Source organism: Aotus nancymaae, unplaced genomic scaffold (assembly GCF_030222135.1).
Source record: "Aotus nancymaae isolate 86718 unplaced genomic scaffold, 86718_ANA_hifiasm-v0.15.2.pri h1tg000059l, whole genome shotgun sequence".
Classification (NCBI taxonomy): domain Eukaryota; kingdom Metazoa; phylum Chordata; class Mammalia; order Primates; family Aotidae; genus Aotus; species Aotus nancymaae.
Window position 1 is genome coordinate 57,710,643 of NW_026988473.1, and position 20,979 is coordinate 57,731,621.

The 20,979-nt window shown below is 44.0% G+C and overlaps 1 protein-coding gene and 1 pseudogene across 4 annotated transcripts in view; one reads left to right on the forward strand and one right to left on the reverse strand.

Annotated features, from left to right (window-relative positions):
• The window catches only part of RAB6A (RAB6A, member RAS oncogene family), an 84,951-nt gene extending 66,541 nt beyond the window's left edge, over window positions 1–18,410 (reverse strand). For 2 of the 4 annotated variants that reach the window (XM_021675077.2, XM_021675078.2), the window contains exon 1: window positions 17,899–18,410. In XM_021675077.2, the coding sequence (XP_021530752.1) occupies window positions 17,899–17,968 (70 nt within the window). In that variant the 5' untranslated portion in view covers window positions 17,969–18,410. The remainder of the gene's footprint in view (window positions 1–17,898) is intronic. The other 2 variants (XM_064365278.1, XM_064365277.1) reach the window with 2 other exon arrangements.
• LOC105720409 (ADP-ribosylation factor 1-like) lies at window positions 3,809–4,383 on the forward strand (annotated as a pseudogene).
• Window positions 18,411–20,979: the final 2,569 nt, after the last annotated feature.

A 20,979-nucleotide genomic window follows, 5' to 3' on the forward strand; every position in this document is an offset into this window, starting at 1 on the left:
AGCCGAGATCAGGCCATTGCACTCCAGCCTGGGAAACAGAGCAAGACTCCATCTCATTAAAAAATAAATAAATAAATAATATATAAGATATACTCTTTCATAGTGAAATAGCTCACCTATTTAATAGTTCACTTAAAATGTGAACTATTAAATGAAAATGTACTTTTTTTTTTTTTTTTTGAGACGGAGTTTCGCTCTTGATACCCAGGCTGGAGTGCAATGGCGCGATCTCGGCTCACCGCAATCTCCGCCTCCTGGGTTCAGGCAATTCTCCTGCCTCAGCCTCCTGAGTAGCTGGGATTACAGGCACGCGCCACCGTGCCCAGCTAATTTTTTTTTGTATTAGTAGAGACGGGGTTTCACCATGTTGACCAGGATGGTCTCGATCTCTTGACCTCGTGATCCACCCGCCTCGGCCTCCCAAAGTGCTGGGATTACAGGCTTGAGCCACCGTGCCCGGCCTTTTTTTTTTTTTTTTTTGAGACAGAGTCTCGCTCTTATGGCCTAGGCTGGAGTGCAATGGTGTAATCTCAGCTAACTGCAATCTCCAACTCGCACGTTCAAGACATTCTCCCGCCTCAGCCTCCTGAGTAGCTGGGGCTACAGGCTCCTGTCACCACGTCCGGCTAACTTTTTGTATTTTTAGTAGAGACGGGGTTTCACCATGATGGCCAGGCTATTCTCGAACTCCTGAGCTCAGGTGATCCACTCGCCTCAGCCTCCCAAAGTAATGGGACCACAGGCATGATCCACCGCGCCTGGCCCAAAATTTACTCATAACATATGATCCGGCAACCATGTTCCTGGTATTTACCTAGAAGAGCTGAAAACTTCTGTCCACACAAAAATCTGCACCAAAAGAAAAAAACAAAAAGCGTGCACATGGATGTTTACAGCTGCTTTTTTACTTGTAACTGCCAAATCAAAACTTGAAAGCAATCAAGATGTCCGTCAGTAGGTGAAAGGATAAACAAACTGTGGTGTATTTGTACAACTGAATATTATTCAGCACTAAAAAGAAATAAGCTATCAAATCATAAAAAGACATGGCAGAACCTAAAATGTGAACTATTAAATAAAAATACTGTATCTGAAAAGGAATGCATACATGATCCAACTATATAATATTCTGGAAAAGGCAAAACTGAGGAGATAGTAAAACATCAGTGGTTGCTAGAGGTTGGGAGTGGGGAGAAGTAGGCAGAGCAGAGGATGCTTAGAGAAGTGAAAATATTCCATCTAATACTATAAAATGGTAGATATATGTTATTATGTACTTGTCCAAACCCACAGAATATACAACACCAAGAATAAATTCTAATGCAAACAATGGACTTTGGGTGATTAATGATGTGTCAATGTCAGTTCATTGACTAACTAATGTATCATTCTAGCAGGGGATGTTGATTACCGGGGAGGTTAATGCACGTGTAGAGGCAGGCAGTAACAGGAAATATAAGTTCCTCTCACTTTTGCTGCGAACCTAAAACTGATCTAAAAAAATTAAATCTTAAAAACTTCATTTTATTTTGTTTTAATTTTTTATTAAGATAGACAAGAAGGGGATGTGATTTTAAAAAGAAAAACAAAATTAAAAAAGAAAATAGGCTGGGCATGGTGGCTCACACCTGTCATTCCAGCACTTTGGGAGGCCAAGGCGGGTGGATCACTTGAGGTCAGAGACCAGCCTGGTCAATATGGTAAAATCCTGTCTCTACCAAATATACAAAAATTAGCTGGGCGTGGTGGCACAAGCCTGTAATCCAAGCTACTTGGGAGGCTGAGGCAGGAGAATCACTTAAAGCTGAGAGGCGGAGGTTGCAGTGAGCCGAGATGGTGCCACTGTACTCCTGCCTGGGCAACAGAGTGAGACTCTGTCTCAAAAAATAATAATAATTAAAAATAAATAAATCACAAGTTCACTTTTTAAATATGCCATTTATACCTGTTGTCTATTTCTGAATCCTTCTTCATCCCGAAAAAACTCTACCAAAACTATCTTGAAGCCTGTAATTGCAGCACTTTGGGAGGCCGAGGCAGGCAGATCACCTGAGGTCAGGAGTTTGAGACCAGCCTGGCCGATATAATGACATCCTGTCTCTACTAAAAATACAAAAATTAACCAGGCATGGCGACACACGCCTGTAATCCCAGCTACTAGGGAGGCTAAGACACCAGAATCTCTGGAACCCAGGAGGCAGAGCTTGCACTGAGCTGAGATCACGCCACTGCACTCCAGCCTGGGCAACAGAACGAGACTCTATCTCAAAACAACAACAACAAAAAAGGTGGTATATAGCTACCATGGAATATTACTCAGCCATAAAAAGGAATGAAGTAATGGCATTCGAAACAGCCTGGATGGAGTTGGAGACCATTATTCTAAGTGAAGTAACTCAGGAATGGAAAACCAAACATTGCATGTTCTCACTTATAAGCAGGAGCTAAGCTACAAGGACACAAAGGCAAAAGAATGATATAATGGACTTCAGGGACTCGGGGGAAGTGAGAGGGGATAAAAGACTACATACGGCCAGGCGCAGTGGCTCATGCCTGTAATTCCAGCACTTTGGGAGGCCAAGGCAGGCAAATCATGACGTCAGGAGTTCGAGACCAGCCTGACCAACATGGTAAAACCCCATTTCTACTACAAATACAAAAATTAGTTGGGCGTGGTGGCTCAATCCTGTAATCCCAGCTACTCGGAAGGCTTAGGCACGAGAATTGCTTGAACCCAGGAGGCAGAGGTTGCAGTAAGCCAACACTGCGCCACTGCACTCCAGCCTGGGAGACAGAGCAAGACTCCATCTCAAAAAAAAAAAAAAAAAGACTACATAAACACTGGGTACAGCGTACACTGCTCAGGTGATGGGTGCACCAAAATCTCATAAATCACTACTGAAGAACTCTTCCATGCAACCAAACACCCACTACCTGTTTCCCTAGAACAATTGAAATAAAAATAAGAAGCAGAGACATGTTCTGTACAGTATACACCTTAATGACAATTTAAGAACCCAAACTAGGCTGGGCTCAGTGGCTCATACCTGTAATCTGTCTTTTGGGAGGCCAAGGCCATCACTCAAGGGCAGGGGTTTGAGACCATCCTGGTCAATCAAGCAAGAGCTATTTCTCTATTAAAAAACTTAAAAATCAGGCAGGTGTGGTGGTATGTGCCTGTAGTCCTAGCTATTCAGGAGGCTAAGCTAGGAAGAATGCTTAAGCCCAGCAAGGAACTTGAGGATACAGTGAGCTATGATCACACCACTACACTCCAGCCTGAGCAACAGAGCAAGACTCTGACCATAAGAAAAAAACCAACTGGCAGGGTGTGGTGACATATGCCTGTAGTCCCAGCTATTCAGGAGGTTGAGGCAGAAGGATCACTTGAGCTCAGAAGTTCAAGGCCAACATGGGCAATATAATCTTGTTATATTTAAAAATATAACATTTTTAAACAAGAATTTAAAAAAACAGGTGGGAGTTGGGCCAGGTGCGGTGGCTCAAGCCTGTAATCCCAGCACTTTGGGGGGCCGAGGCGGGTGGATCACGAGGTCAAGAGATCGAGACCATCCTGGTCAACATGGTGAAACCCCGTCTCTACTAAAAATACAAAAAATTAGCTGGGCATAGTGGCGCGTGCCTGTAATCCCAGCTACTCAGGAGGCTGAGGCAGGAGAATTGCCTGAACCCAGGAGGCGGAGGTTGCGGTGAGCCAAGATCGCGCCATTGCACTCCAGCCTGGGTAACAAGTGTGAAACTCCGTCTCAAAAAAAAAAAAAATAAAATAAAATAAATAGGTGGGAGCGAAACCAACACCTGGCTTGGAGCAGCAGCCGCTGAGGCGTCCCTGGCCAGTGTCCTCCTACCTGTCCACAAGCATGGGGAACATCTTCGCCAACCTCTTCAAGGAGGTTTGGCAAAAAGGAAACACGCATCCTCATGGTGGGCCTGGATGCTGCGGGGAAGACCACGATCCTGTACAAGCTTAAACTGGGCGAGATCGTGACCACCATTCCTACCATAGGCTTCAATGTGGAAACTGTGGAGTGCAAGAACATCAGCTTCACTGTGTGGGATGTGGGTGGCCAGGACAAGATAAGGCCTCTGCGGCACCACTACTTCCAGAACACACAAGGCCTGATCTTCGTGGTGGACAGCAATGACAGAGGGTGTATGAACGAGGCCTGTGAGGAGCTCATGAGGATGCTGGCTGAGGACGAGCTCTGGGATGCTGTCCTCCTGGTGTTCGCCAACAAGCAGGACCTCCCCAAAGCCATGAATGCAGCCGAGATCACAGACAAGCTGGGGCTGCACTTCCTAACGCCACAGGAACTGGTACATTCAGGCCACCTGCACCACCAGCAGCGACGGGCTCTATGAAGGACTGGACTGGGAACCAGAAGTGAATGCGACTCCCCTCCCTCTCACTCCTCTCACTCTTGTGGCAAACATGCAGCTCGTGGTGTGAGTGCCAGAAGCTGCCTCCGTGGTTTGGTCACCATGTGCATCGCACCATGCTGTAAATGTGGCAGATGCAGCCTGTGGCCAGGCTTTTTATTTAATGTAAATAGTTTTTGTTTCCAATGAGGCAGTTTCTGGTACTCCTATGCATTATCACTCAAATTTTTTTATTGTAAAAAGAAAAATCAACTCACTGTTCAGTGCTGAGAGGGGATGTAGGCCTATGGGCACCTGGCCTCCAGGAGTCGCTATGTTGGGAGAGCCAGGCACGCTCTTGGCTTTAGAGCTGTGTTGAAATCCATTTTGGTGGTTGGTTTTTAACCCAAACTCAGTGCATTTTTTTAAATAGTTAAAAATCCAAGTCAAGAACACTTGAACACACAGAAGGGAGACCCTGCCTAGCACAGATTTGCAGTTATGGCCTGAATGCCAGTCGCCGGCCCGGCTGTTCCCCTTGGGAACATGAGGCGGCGGCATGGCAGACCACGATCAATTCTGCATGGTCACAATAGAGATCCCCGCAACTTGCTTGTCCTTGGGTCACCCTGCATTCCATAGCCATGTGCTTGTCCCTGTGCCCCCATGGTTCCCAGGGGCCAGGCTGGGAGCCCACAACCGCCTCACTCTCCCACAGGCCGCCCCACCCACCTTCAGGCAGGCTACGGGAGGCAGGGCCCCACCTGTCCCTCAGTCAGCATGTGGCCAGAGTGAGTCCGTCGTCCCCAGTACTCGTGCTCACTCAGACACTTTGGCAGGATGTCTGGGGCCTTACCAGCAGGAGCGCGTGCAAGCTGGGCAGGCGGTATGCCTAGACCCACAGCCCCTCGGGAGCACCCCACCTCCGTGTGTGACATAGCTTTCTTTCCCTCAGCCTGCAAGGGTCCGATTGGCCATCGAAAAAGACAACCTCTACTTTTTTCTTTGGTATTTTGATAAACACTGAAGAAGCTGGAGCTGTTAAATTTATCTTGGGGAAACCTCAGAACTGGTCTATTTGGTGTCGTGGAACCTCTTACTGTTTTCAATACACGATTAGTAACCAACTATTTTGTATACTTGTTTTCAGTTTTCATTTCGAAAAACAAGCACTGTAATTATAGCTATTAGAATAAAATCTCTTAATTATTAAAAAAAAGAATTAAAAAATAATTTTTTAAAAAATCTGCCTTATAATAACAGGTAAAGATGAGTGTTAGAAATAAGTGAGATAGGAAGTGAGATAAGTGAGAAGTAAGAGAGATTGGAAGGTAGAAGCCAGACTATGAAAGGCATTAACTCAGACAAGAGAGTCTGGATTTAATCTTTTTTTTTTTTTTTTTAAGATGGGGTTTCACCATATTGGTCAGGCTGGTCTTGAACTCCCAACCTCAGGTGATCTGCCTGCCCTGGCCTCCAAAGTGCTTGGATTACAGGCCTGAGCCACCACGCCTGGCCTTGGATTTCATCTCAAAAGAGAAGTCTGTTGGGATGTTTTGGCAGGGTTTTATTCAATCTCACAATGGACAGAATAACAATGAGGTTTATTTAGTACTTATTAATTTTAAAAATCGTAAAATATTTATCCTTTTGTAACTGCCTTATTTCACTTAGCATAAAGTCGTCAAGGTTCATCCACATTGTAGAATGTGTCAGATTTCCTTTCCCTTTTTTTTTTTTTTTTGAGACGGTTGTGCTCTGTCACCCAGGCTGGAGTGCAGTGGCATGATGTCAGCTCACTGCAACCTCTGCCTCCTAGGTTCAAATGATTCTCATGCCTCAGTCTCCAGAACAGCTGGGATTACAGGCACGTGCCACCACACCCAGCTAATTTTTTTATTTTTAGTAGAGGTGGGGCTTCTCCATGTTGGCCAAGCTGGTCTCAAACTCCTGGCCTCAAGTGATCCTCACACCTTGGCCTTCCAAACTGTTGGGATGACAGGCGTGAGCCCCCGCACCAGGCCAAGATTTCCTTTTTTTTTTTGAGATTGAGTCTCTCTGTTGTTCAGACTAGAGTACAATGGCATGATTTTGTCTCACTGCAACCTCTGCCTCCCAGATTCAAGTGATCATCCTGCCTCAGCCCCACTAGTAGCTGGGATTACAGGCATGCACCACCAACTGCCCAGCTAATTTTTGTTTTCAGTCGAGAAGGAGTCTCACCACGTTGGCCAGTCTGGTCTCAAACTCCTGACTCAAGGTGATCCACCTGCCCGGCAATTTCCTTCCTTTTTAAGGCTAATATTCCACGGTATAAATGTGTCAAATTTTGTTTATTCATTTATCTACGGATGGATACTCATTAACCTCTACCTTTTGGCTACTGTGAATGCTGCTATGAATATGGGGTAACTAAGTTGGTTTTAATTTTATAAAACGTACTTTTTTTTTTTTTTTGAGACAAGGTCTTGCTCTGTTGCCCAGGCTAGAATGAGGTGACACAATTAAGACTCAGCATCCTTGACCTCCTAGGCTCAAGCTAGCCTCCCAAGCAGCTGGGACTATAGGCATGTGCCACTATACCTAATTTTTTTTATTTTTTGGAAAGATAGGGTCTCACTATGTTGCCCGGGCTGGTCTTGAACTCCTGGCCTCAAGCAATCCTGCCTCAGTCTCCCAAAGTGCTGGGATTACAGGTGTGAGCCACCATGACCCCCAGCCAAGATGTACTTTTAAAAAAGAAGAGAGCCTAGTCCCAGCCACTCAGGAGGCCAAGGCAGGAGGATCACTTGAACCCAGGAGTTCAGGGCTGTAGTTTGCTATAATCACACCTGTGAATAGACTCCACTCCAGCCTGGGCAACACAGAGAGACCCTGTTTCAAAAAAAAAAAAAAAAACAGAAATTCAAAAAACCCTACGCAAGTATTAAGTGTTGGTTCTAAGAAAATCTAAATCATCCAAGTTAGAAGATAGAAAGCAAATGGAAAAGTAGTAATTGACGTAATAGTCTCAATAATAATCAATTTTAAACCAACAATGGGGCAAACTGAGAAAGCTGATTTGGACCACAGAACCCCAACTGGCTTAGGAATTGTCTGGGCCAAGTACATCTAGAAATAAAGGTGAAGATGTCGCTAAAAACAGAAGGAAGGGATAAAAGTCTATTTAACAAGTAGATTAACACTCTCTTCTATCTTCTCTTCTGTTCAGCACAGCTGGGTCCCTCCTCCATCTCATCAGAATGCTGCTCAGAAAGAAAAACAAGGTTTCTGGACTAGAGATTACAAGGTACAATTGAAGGACAGAGTACAAACAATATTAACAACAAGAAGACCAAATCTACTTACTGTATGTTATGACTTCAAACCCTCTCTCCATTCAGCTCCAAGAACACTGACAACCAAGATTCTCTCCAGCAGGGCAATGAGTAATTCTTCTTTAGGGAATCTGACCAGCACAAACACTTAAAGACCTAACATCAGAGACTCCCAAAAAGGAACTCAGCAAGATCATTCTGCAGTAAAGACCCACAAACCCACACAAGAGCTTAAAAAATTGTTGGCCAGGTGCAGTGGCTCACGCCCGTAATCCCAGTACTTTGGGAGGCCGAGGCTGGTGGATCTCTATTTCCTGTTTGATGTAGTCTTCAAAAAACTAATGTTTCTTGGCTATTTGCTTCTATTTAAGAGTTGAGCACTAGGCCAGGTATGGGTGGCTCACGCCTGTAATCTTAGCACTTTGGGAGGCCAAGTGGATCGACTGAGATCAGGAGTTCAAGACCAGCCTGGGAAACATGGTGAAACCCCATCTCTACTAAAAGACACAAAAAATTAGCTGGGCATGGTGTCACTCGACTGTAATCCCAGCTACTCAGGAGGCTGAAGCAGAATTGCTTGAACCCAGGAGGCAGAGGTTGCAGTAAGCCGAGATCGTGCCATTGGACTCCAGCCTAGGCAACAGGGTGAGACTCCCACTCAAAAAAAAAAAAAAATGGGGTCTTGCTCTCTCACCCAGGCTTCAGTACAGGAGTGCCATTATAGCTCACTGCAACCTTGAGCTCCTGCATTCAAGCGATCTTCCCACCTCAACCTCTGGAATATTTTGGATTAGAGGCACACGTCATTGGCCCTGGCTGATAAAAAAAAAAAAAAAAAAACTTTTTTAGCAACGACATCTTGCCGTGTTACCAGGCTGGTTTTCAACTCCTGGCCTCAAGTGATTCTCGTGCCTCAGCCTCCTGATTCTGGAATTACAGGCATGTACCACCTCACCTTGTTTGGACATTTTATTAGACTTCCTGATTTTATTTCATCTGGTCTCTTTTCCATTTTCTTATGCTTCTGTTTTAATTCTCATAAGATTTTTCTCAACTTTCTTCCATTCTATTATTTTTTTCTGCTATCATTTTAATTTTTCTTTTTTCTTTTCTTTTTTCTTTTTTTGAGCTGGGGTCTTACTGTGTCACCCAGGCTGGAGTGCAGTGGTGTGGGACCACAGGCATGTGCCACCAAGCCCAGCTATTTTTCTATTTTTGGTAGAGATGGCATTTCGCCATGTTGCCCAGGCTCATCTTGAATTCCTGAGCTCATATGATCCGCCCAGCCTCGACCTCCCAAAGTGCTAGAATAAGGGGCATAAGCCACCGTTCCAGGCCTTATCATTTCAAAGAGTGTTAATTAATTAACTCATTCATTAAATGAAAGGTACAGGTAGGTGGATGGCCTGAGGTCAGAAGCAAAACCCTGTCTCTACTAAAAATACAAAAATCAGACAGGTGTGGTGGTGTGCACCTGTAGTTTGAGTTATTCAGGAGGCTGAGGCATGAGAATCACTTGATCCTGGGAGTGACTGTGCAGTGAGCCAAGATTGGCCACTGCACTCCATCCTGGACAACAGAGTGAGACCTTGTCTCAAAAAAAAAAAAAACCCACCACCTAAAGAAACACGAATAAAATATGGCCTTGAGTAAATAATAATGTATCACTATTGGTTCATTAACGTGAAAAATATACCATACATGAAAGGTGTTAAGGTTAGGTGCGGTGGCTCATCCCTGTAATACCAGCACTTTGGGAGGCCAAGGTGGGTGGATCACGAGGTCAGGAGTTCAAGACCAGCTTGAACAAGATAGTGAAACCCCATCTCTATTAAAAATATAAAAATTAGCAGAGCGTGGTGGCGGGCACCTGTAATCCCAGGTACTTGGGAGGCAGGGAATTGCTTGAAGCTGGGAGGTGGAGGTTGCAGTGAGCCAAGATCACACCACTGTACTCCAGCCTGGGTGATAGAGCAAGACTCTATTAAAAAAAAAAAGGTATTAATAGAGGAAAACTAGGTGTAGGGTGTATGAAAACTGTACTATCCAATTTTTCTGTAAATCTGGAACTACTCCAAAATAAAATTTATTTTAGAAAAAACAATGGGAAAGTCATGTACTAATATGTACTAATATCCTAGAGATCTTTTCATATGTACTAATAGGATATGTTGTTAAGTGAAAAAAAATCTGATACATTTTATGTAAGAAAAAGAGAATAAGGCCCGGTGTGGTGGCTCACACCTATAATGCCAGTACTTTCAGAGGCTGAGGTGGATGGATCACCTGAGACCAGGAGTTCAAGACCAGCCTGGCCAACATGGTAAAATCTCGTCTCTAATAAAAATACAAAAATTAGCCAGGCATGGTGGTGGGCACCTGTAATCCCAGGTACTCAGAAGGCTGAGGCAGGAGAATCTCATGATCCCAGGAGGGGGAGGTTGCAGTGAGTCGAGATCGCACCCACCACTGCACTTCAGCCTGAGTGACAAGAACGAAACTTGGTCTCAACAAAAAAAAAAAAGAAGAAGAAATTATATTCAGGCCGGGCGCAGTAGCTCACATCTGTAATCCCAGCACTTCCAACGTGGGCAGATCACGAGGTCAGGAGTTAAAGACCAGCCTGGCCAGCACGGTGAAACCCGGTCTCTACTAAAAATACAAAAAATTAGCTGGGCATGGTGACCCGGGCTTGTAGTCTCAGCTACTCGGGAGGCTGAGGCAGGAGAATTGCTTGAACCTAGGACACTGAGGTTGCAGTGACCTGATACTGCGCCATCGCAATCCAGCCTGGGTGACACAGTGAGACTACATCTCAAAAAAAAAAAATTATATTCATATTGGCTTGTAGAAACCCTTGCGATACAGAAGAAACTAATATATGTAATTACTAAAAAGAAACAAGGTTGGCTGGGCACGGTGGCTCACACCTATAATCCCAGAACTTTGGGAGGCTGAGGCAGGTGGATCACCTGAGGTCAGGAGTTCGAGACCAAGCTGGCCAACATGGTGAAATCCCATATCTACTAAAAATATAAAAATTAGATGGATGTGGTGGCAGTCATCTGTAAAACCAGCTACTTGGGAGGCTGAGGCAGGAGAATCGCTTGAACCCAAGACACAGAGGTTGCAGTGAGCCAATATTGTGCCATTGCACTCCAGCCTGGATGATAAAAGTGAAACTCTATCTCAAAAAAAAAAAAAAGAAAAGAAAATTTCAGGGTAGAAAACAGGGTCACAGGAACAGAAGTAAATTTTCTCATTGTATATATTTTTATATAATTTTGATTTATAAAATATGTAATTATATTACCCACTAAAAATGAAGGTAGAGAAAAATAAAGAGTGGCCCAGTTTAAAACCCTAAGACAAATGGATTAGATGATCTCTCTCAGTCTTCTCTAACTTTGGAATGCTCCAATTCAAGAATTTCAACTAAATAGGCTTAAACTATTAGTAAATGTCCCTTCCCTAAAACTCAATGCTTGCATTACTCCTATGTAGCTTTAAGTTCTACTTTTTTTTTTTTTTTTTTTTTGAGATGCAGTCTCACTCTGTCACCCAGACTGGAGTGCAATGGATTGATCTTGGCTCACTGCAACCTTCACATCCCAGGTTCAAGTGATTCTCCTGCCTCAGCCTCCTAAGTAGATGGGATTACACCATCATGTCCAGCTAATTTTTTATATTTTTAGTAGAGACAGGATTTCACCATGTTGGCCAGAATGGTCTCCAACTCCTGACCTCAAGCAATCGGCCTGCCTCAGCCTCCCAAAGTCCTGGAATTACAGGTGTGAGCTACCGCACCCAGTCTTAGCTCTACTTTTAAAAGCAGCTGCACTCATCATACTATACAGTATTAGGTATTGTATATTTCTTCCCTGATAAAATGTAAATTTCTTAAGAGTAGGCACCAAATCACCTGACACTGTAGCAATTTTCAATAAACATTTGCTAAATTAAAATACTTACTGAGCACTTCTCATGTGCCTGGCACTGTTCTAAATGTTTTGCAATATTTGACTAGTTTAAACCTCACAATAACTCTATGATAGGTCTATTATCTTTTATCTCATAGATAAAAATGAAACATAATGAGATGTTGAGTAATCTGCCAAAGGTTAGTAGCCACTGCTGAAACATGAAACCTATATTCACTCTCCATCTCTATTAGTCCTCTAGTGCTCTAAATCATTAACTCTACTGTTTAGTTTTAAGGCTTCACAACAAGATATGAAAAACTGGCAACATGGTAATAGGAGACACAATTGGCTTGATATTACCTAACCCAGCAGTTTACAAAGAGTGGTCCACTGACCCCTTGGGATCTTCCAAGAACCTTCAGGAGGTCCACAAACTCCTGGATGTCAAAACCATTTTCATAATATTAAGATGTTATTTAAAGTGGCATGTTCTGAGGAAAACAAATATATAATTTTTTTAAAAAGACGTTATTTGATTTTTTCACTCTTATTCTCTTGTAATGTATTATGGAGTTTCCCAGTGCCTATATGATGTGTAATACTACAGGATTGAATGCATAAGCAGCTATGAGAATCCAATTGTCTTCTATTAAGTCAGGTATTACAGAGAGTGCAAATATGTAAAACAATGCCACTCTCACTGTATCTCTGTCTGGAAAATACTTATTTTTCATTTCAAAAATGATGTTAACATGAAAGCTGAGCATGGTGGCTCATGCCTGTAATCCCAGCACTTTGGGAGGCCAAGGCAGGAAGGTCATTTGAGGCCAGGAGTTTGAGATCAGCCTGGTCAATATAGCAAAACCCTGTCTCTACTAAAAGGACAAAAAATTAAACAGGCATTGCCTTTGCATCGTCAAGAAAGATACATTAAAAAAAAAAAAAAAGTAAAAATTAACCAGGCATGGTGCTGTGTGCCTGTGGTCCCAGCTACTCAGGAGGCTGAGGCATGAGAATCACTTGAACCCGGGAGGCACTCACTCCAGCATGGGTAACAGAGGGAGACTGTCAAAAAAAAAAAAAGTTAACATACAATGGGTTTATTACTATTATTTTATTTATTTATTTATTTATTTATTCAAGACGGTTTCGCTCTTGTTGCCCAGGCTGGAATGCAAAGGCACAATCTCAGCTTACTGAAACCTCTGCCACCCAGGTTCAAGCGATTCTCCTGCCTCAGCCTCCCAAGCAGTTGGTATTACAGGTGCCCGCTACCATGCCTGGCTAATTTTTTTGTATTTTCAGTAGAGAAGGGGTTTCATCATATTGGCTAGGCTGGTCTCAAACTCCTGGCCTCAAGTGATCTGCCTGCCTCAGCCTCCCAAAGTGCTGGGATTATCAGCATGAGCCACTGCACTCGGCCCTATTATTTTTTAATCTATTAAATATTTTTAAAATTTCTGTTTTCAGTATGGTAAATGTTGATATAAACTACATAAACAAAAGCCCGGCACACTGGCATGTGCCTATAGTCCCAGCTACTAGGGAGTCTGAGGCAGGAGGAGAGCTTAACACAAGGCTGCAGTGGGCCATGATCGCCCCTGTGAACAGTCACTGCATCCAAGGAGAAGGGGGAAGGAGGAAGAAAGGAGGAAGAGGAAAGGAGGAAGGAAGGGAGAAGGAGAAAAGGGGAAGGCGGAGGGAAGGGAGAAGGAAGGGGGAAGGGAGAAGGAAGGGGAAAGGAAGAGGAAGAAAAAGAAAAGAGGAGGAGGAGTAGAAGGAAGAGGAGGAAGAGGAAGGGGAGGAGGAAGAAGAGAAAGAGAAGGAAGAACAACAACTACATTAACAGAGTTCTTTAGCATCCTCAAAAATTTCTAAGAGCAGAAAGAGGTCTTGGGGAAAAAAAGTTTAAAAACCACCAATCTAGCCAATATAAAATGTTTAGTACTGGCTGGGTGTGGTGGCTCATACCTATAATCTCAGCATTTTGGGAGACTGAGGCGGGAGGATCTCTCCAGCTCAAGAGTTTGAGACCAGCCTGGGCAACATGATAAAACCCCATCTCTACAAAACAATACAAGATTAGCCTGTAGTCTGGGCTACTTGGGAGGCTCACTTGAGCCTGGGAGGCAGAGGGTGCAGTGAGCCAAGATGGCACCACTGCACTCCAGCCTGAGTGACAGAGCCAGATCCTGTCTCAAAAAAAAAACAACTGGTCAGTACTGCTGGTTTCTAACAGTAAGATGTCTTTTCCTTATCTAACATATTGCAATTTGATCAGAATTGATGTGAGAAAAAAAAAGCAATATACAAGGGAAAAAGCAGTAGCAGGCTGAGTATGTGCTTCTCTCTGCCATTACATCTCCTAATTTATAATTGGTAACATATATATATATATAATTTTCTACTGTAAACCACTGAGTGACATTACTAAAAGTGCCTCTGCATCTCAAGACAATAGCCAGAGGTCATAACACAAGAGACTTCTCAAGGAAACTTACAGTTTCCTTGAGACTCTGTCTCATAAATAAATAAAAGAATGTTGAAATACACAACTATAAGAGAGAGTCTTACTCTGAGGCCCAAGCTGGAGTGCAGTGGGGAGATCTTGGCTCACTGCAACCTCCACCTTCCAGATTCAAGCTATTCTCCTGCCTCACCCTCCCTAGTAGCTAGGATTACAGGCACACGCAACCACGCCCAGCTAATTTTTATCTTTTTAGTAGAGATGGGGTTTCACCACGTTGGCCAGGCTGGTCTCGAACTCCTGACCTCAGATGATCTACCCATCTCAGCCTCCCAAAGTGCTGGGATTACAGGCATGAGCCACCATGTCTGGCTGAATATTCCTTAATTAAACTGTAAGAATTTATCCAAGGTTAAGATTGATGTCATTAACCCAATCTGCTTCATGTACTGACACAATCCATTTTCATTACAGAGCATAGTATCTTAAATATATATATACACACACACACACACACACACACACACACACACCCCTATATATATATACACATAGATTTTTTTTTTTTTTTTTTTTAAGAGACGGGGTTTCACCACGTTGGCCAGGCTGGTCTTGAACTCCTGACCTCAGATGATCCACCCACCTCGGCCTCCCAAAGTGCTGGAATTACAAGTGTGAGCCACCGTGCCCACCCTAGCATCTTAAATTTTTGATAAGCCAAATAAAACCTAATTTCAAATCAGTTCCATGAGTACATGAGTACATCATTAGTATAACTTGAATACTTTTCATGTGTTATGTTAACAGCAAATAATTTAACAACAACTTTAACAAACGAAGGCTATTTGCTCAACTCAAGAAAAAAAGTACAAAATTCAGGTCAGTCCTATTTTTCAAATTTAATGGTTGGGCCTCTAAATGATTGGTTTCTCCACTCTCTTAAGTGTCTGATATATTCCTGTATACAATCAAATGATGTAAGTTTTAAGTATTGTTAAATTATCAGTTGCATAAGGAAAAAATGTGAATTTCAACATGGCAAAAACTGTAATATAGGCTACTAGCTTTGGTTATTATTAGATTCAGCCATCATTCATTCATCCAACATGTCTGAGCAGCTACTATGAGCCTGGTACTATGCTAGGCAATGGGGATACAATGAACAAAAAAGGTAATAGTTTTTATCTTCATGGGATTTGCATTCTTTTGTGGGAAATAAACACCAAAAAAAAATCAGATAACTATAAATGTGGCAAATGCTATTAAGGAACAAAACAAGGCTTTGCCACAGATTACAGTCTTTGAAAGCTGGATTGTGGAATTCTAACAGACCTAAAAATAAATAATTCACGAAGAGTTACATCAAAACGACATAGAGTCTACCGACCTCTACTAACACATAAGAAAACTATAGACACTGATCATGAAAACAGAGATCAATCTTTCATTGTCAAAGCTACTGAATGGCATTACTTGGCAATATAGTAACCTCAAAAGATACTTAACTTCATATCATGAATTGAATGCTGAAACAGGAAAAGTACATTGGGTTAAAACTAAAAATCTGAATAAACTATGGATTTAAGTTAATAATAACATACCAATATTAATTCATTAATTGTAACAAATGTGCCATACTAATGCAAGATGTTAATAAGAGGGGAAACTAGATATATGGGTATATGGGAACTCTGCAATCTTTTCAATTTTTCTGTAAGTCTAAAACTGTTTAAAAAAATGAAATCTATTACAAAAAAATCTAACCAAGCTTCAGTAATGGAGGGGGAAGAGTAGTAGAGGCTTAAACAAGGTAAGAAATCAGAAGCCATAAAACTCTTCATTATGAATTAGAACATATACAAATAAGAAATTCAAAGGAAACCTGAAGATAGGAAATTAAGCTCTCCATTCATGCTAAAATCTTTTTAGACAGGGAGATTAATGGGTTTTTCATGCAAACTAAATAGCTGTGCATCGCAACATAAGGAAGGCAATAATATCCCTAGAATGCACAATAAGCACTTTGGATCCTTTTTATCAATAATGACCAATAAACTATAGTTTATCTTTGAGAACTATCCTGAAGTTGACATATAATAGCTGGACCAGAATCAACTCCATAGGTTCTACCAAGTTACTCACCTAAAGACACAAGTTTATACTTACTTCAGAAAAATACATAAGCAAAACGGAGAGAGATTGGATTTTTTTCCCAAAAGGGAGGAGGGGAGGATGATCTACATATGAAAGAAGAAAATTATTTCCTAGTTCTAACTGGAGGCAATTTTTCAAGAGTATTAACCTGTCATGGCATACAAATTAGTATAAGTAGTTCAAAGTAGTAATAAAATCTATGAATTTATATCACTTATATGCCTTCCAGTCGAAACAAATAACTAATGTTTTCTATAACCTCACCTAAAACACCTAGTAGGAATTCAATGTTTGATGACTCAGAACTAATCTCTCAATGTCTGAATTTTAAAGATGGTCATGAAAAGTGTGGGAAAAACAAAGGAGGGTAATTATCTCTGAACTGTCGAGTGTCAAGTTTGCATACTACAGCAGAAAACTGGAATTACTACACGAAGTAATCGTAGAAATAACCATCACAAAATTAGATTCTTGTATCTATTACGAAAGTACAGTGATAACAGAACCTGACCAGGTAAATGACATAACAATTTCACTCATCAGATAGTAAGAAATATTAAGCATAAAAGAATCATTTAGCCCAAATCGTATGTAAATCTAATTCAGATAACTAGATGATGAGTCTATTCCTACTCTACTCCATTTTCCAAAGGAAATCCGAGAAAACAAAGATGTTTGTTATTCCAAGCCTTCTCTCTCATGAATCCTCAAAAAATCTATCATTGGAAAATACTCAAGAAGAAATGAATAATTAACATTTCCCCAGTAATTCCCATTTGTACCACCATGAGACTCAAACGCTGCTTCATGTTGAAACGAGAAAAAGGGGAGGTGAGATGAGAAAAATTCCAAGTAAAATGATCATGACATAGCATCTGGCAGAGATTGAAAAATCAACACTGCCAAAAGAATTGTCAGTGATGAAAGTCAAGAGAACAAAATGAGGTTTTCCGACAAGCCACAGCACAATTTAACCTAAGGGGCAAAAATCTCCTCTGCCGACGCTACTACCCCTTTCACCCCCAACTACCCCATGCTCAAGTCGCCTCCAATTCAGATGTTTTCCTCCAGACTAATTTCCCACTCAGGTGAAAACCATGTAATATTTTTTTTCTACGACCACCCCTCTTCCCACCTTCCAAGACATAGCACGTCTCAGGGCCAAGCCTCTGGGGAAAACAACGCCCAGATCCCACCCTCCTTGGCCAAGGTTGAAGAGGGCCCGCTCTCAGGAGTGGAGCTTCCCTGAGTGGGCCTCACAGAGCCGAGGAACTGGGAAAAGGGCAAAGAATAAGGGTGGGGCTCAAGAAAGAAGGCCGAGGTAGGGGAGACGACGGAGACCGGAGGAAGAAAGGGATGGACAAGAGGCTGGGCGGGGTGAGGGCTGGGGAGGGAGGGCAGATCGACCGGAGATGGCCGGGCTGCGGAGAACGGAGACGGCGAGTCAAGGACCGAAGAGCCCGGGGAACAGGGTAAAAACTCGACCGACGGATCCAGGCGGAGGGCCGGTGGCACCGCAGGCCCATCGGGAAGGGCTGAGGTGGCAACGAGCGCAGCGCGACGCGAGCAGGGAGCCTCCGCGGACGGAAAGGCCGCACCGGGGGCGGTGCGGGGACGCTGCGGCCAGCTGCCAGGAGTGGGGGAGCCACGCACTCACCGCTTTGCTCCCCCAGGAACACCAGCTTGAATTTCCTCAGCGGATTCCCGAAGTCTCCGCCCGCGGACATGGTGGAACCAGAGGAGCTGCCGCCGCCTCAGCCCAGAGACCTCCCGGACCGACGCTGCTCCAACCCGCTGACGAAAAAGGCGAGCGGAAGGGCGGGAGCCGAGCTCTCTCGGCCCCTGCAGGGCCCGGCGGAGGAGCAGGGCTGGAGGGCAGCAGGACTCTCCACAGACTGGCAGCCGCCGCCGCTGCCGCCGCCTCCCTGCAGAGTCGCCTAGCACTGAGCGAGGCCCGCGGCTGGGAAGGGAAGGAGGGCGGTGTCGGCAGGAGCCAGGGGTGTGCTCTGGCTTCCCAAGGCTAGGGCCGTTCCTTCCTTCAGCACCCGGCTCCGAGACCTGGGTGAGAGAGGCGGAGGGTGGCGGAGCCGGAACCGCAGACCTGTCTGCAACCTCTCACGCACAGCGCCTCAGCTTCCACAGCTGCCGCCGCAGCCCGACCTGCTGAGTGCGCGAGCCTCTGGCGCGGCGCGGGGCGAGCCCGGGCGCGAGCCTGCTGCCCCGCCGGCCGCTGGCGTACGTGCGTGCGTGCGTGCGCGCCACCGCCACCGCCATCGCCATCGCCTTCCTGGTTTGGACGCCTTCCTCCCGTGAGGCGGCGGCGGGGCAGGTTCAGTTTCCACTCGCGTCAGCAGCCAAGAAGAGGCGGGGCAAACCAGGGATAAGTTAGCGGGTGGATGGAGTCCTTACGTCACTTACATATTAAGCCAATCGGAAGGGGCTGAGGGCGGGTCGACACGCGAGTGAGGTGGCGGCGTGAGAGCGCGCGCAGCCCTCGAGCAGTCGAAAGCGGAGCACGGTGGCGGCCATATGAAGTGTGGCGCTTCTCAGCCTGAGGAGAGGGGGAAAAGAAGGGAGGGAAGGGGAGGGGAAGGGATGGGGCGGAGGCGGAACAAAGGTGAGGCTGAGGCGGGGCCGGGACTAAGGTGGAATGATCCCCCAAAAAGTGTGAGTGGGGTCCTATAGCCCTAAGATTTGTAATAGGAGCCTCTTTCCTAAACCCTCAGTCGGCCTCACAGTCCTCGGATCTGTCCTTCACCCCTGCACACACCCCACCTTCTCCACCTTATCATAATTCCTCACACGGCATCTTACTAAATAACATTCTTTTCCATTACTTCCAGGAAGTTTATAACTGTCAGAATCAGGGCCTCCCAATTTTGCAGATGAGAAAGCCGAAGCCTAGAGGTAAAAAATGACTTGTAAAATCCATAAAGCTGCCTGGCGCGATGGCTCACACCTGTAATCCCAGCATTTTGGGAGGCCGAGGCGATAGAATCGCTTGAGTCCAGGAATTCGAGACCAGGCTGGGCAACAAAGCAAGACACTATCTCTAAAAATAAAATAATTAGCCGAATGTCGTGGTGCACGCCTGTAGTTCCAGCTACTCAGGAAGCTGAGGCAGAAGGATTGCTTGAGTCCAGGATTTGGAGGCTGTAGTATGTCACCACTACACTGAAATCTGGGCAACAAAACAAGTCCCTGTCTTTTAAAACAAAAAAAACTTGCCAGGTGAAGAAAAAAAAAGTCCTTACGTTTGTGTACAGTATCTTATATAATTCACAAAAACATTTATGTACATTTTCTCATTACTGGGTAGTTATTTGCTTAGCTGTAGAAATGACAGGATCAAAAAAGTGCTTTCTCAGACCCAAGGATGAATTGCTGACCTAGAATAAATCACGGGGAGGAACTGAAGTTCTTAAAATATCATCTGTTCTGGCCTGTCAAGACAACAGCTCTATCCTCAAACACTCGCTATCAAAATTTACTCCCTTCTGTTTCCTCTGCCAGCCACGTGCAGGTAGAATATGCATCTAAAGAAAACTGGTAAAAACCTGACTTGTGGCATGGACATTTGATTTTACAAGCAGTTTGTCAGGTCTAATAGAGTCCCCTCCACCATTAGTCCAGACCCTGGCACATATAAAGAACAGTTTAAACAAAGAAACTTTTTAAAAAGCTTATGCAACCGCTGGGTGCGGTGGCTCACACCTGTAATCCCAGCACTTTGGGAGGCTGAGGTGGGCGGATCACCTGAGGTCAGGAGTTCGAGACCAGCCTGACCAATATGGTGGAAAAAAAAAAAAAAAAAAAAAAAAAGCTTATGCAAACAAAAGTGAGTAGCTATTTTCCTTCTGATGGGTACCAGGTTTTCATTATGTTTCCTGAAATAGACTTTAAAGTAACATCTGAGGATTGGAACTATAATTACTTTGTACTTCCTACAGAACTTTATGAATCAGTCCTCCCTGCTACTTCGGTCTCTGTAGTCACCTAGACAGGTGGTACTATTCTCTGTCATTTTGAAGGGCCATATGGTATAGTCCACCTCTTACCTAAAATGTTTTAATGTTTTAAGCTTTCATTTTGCATTGACACATATACAGCCTCATTAGCCTCTGAAGCTGCTTTCATATTTATCACGCACTCTGTGTAAGTTTAGTCTTCAGAGACTTTATGGCCTAAACATTGCATATTAAGTGCTATAGGGTATAGCAAATGGAAAAATTACCTAAGAGAAAGAGGAATTTTCAGGTAGAGAAGGGCCTAAGGAAAAAAAAAAAAAAAAAAAAGAGAAAGAGGAATTAGAGAGGCCCTTTTCAAGAGAATTTTCACCTTCATGATTTCCTACACTTACTTCTCTTTACCGCAAACACTATTCCCCTCCCTTCCCCACCCTTCCCCAATTCCTACCCATCCTTCAGTTAAAGAAATTTGTCTTTTTTTTGGCCAGGCACGGTGGCTCACGCCTGTAATCCCAGCACTTTGGAAGTCAAGGCAAGTGGATCACAAGGTCAGAAGCTCAAGACCATCCTGGCCAATGTGGTGAAACCCCATCTCTACTAAAAATACAATAGTTAGCTGAGTGTTGCGGTGTGTGCCTATAATCCCAGCTACTCAGAAGGCTGAGGCAAGAGAATCACTGGAACCTGGGAGGTGGAGGTTGCAGTGAGCCGAGATCACACCACTGCACTCCAGCCTGGCAACAGAGTGAGACTCCCTCTCAAAAAAAAAA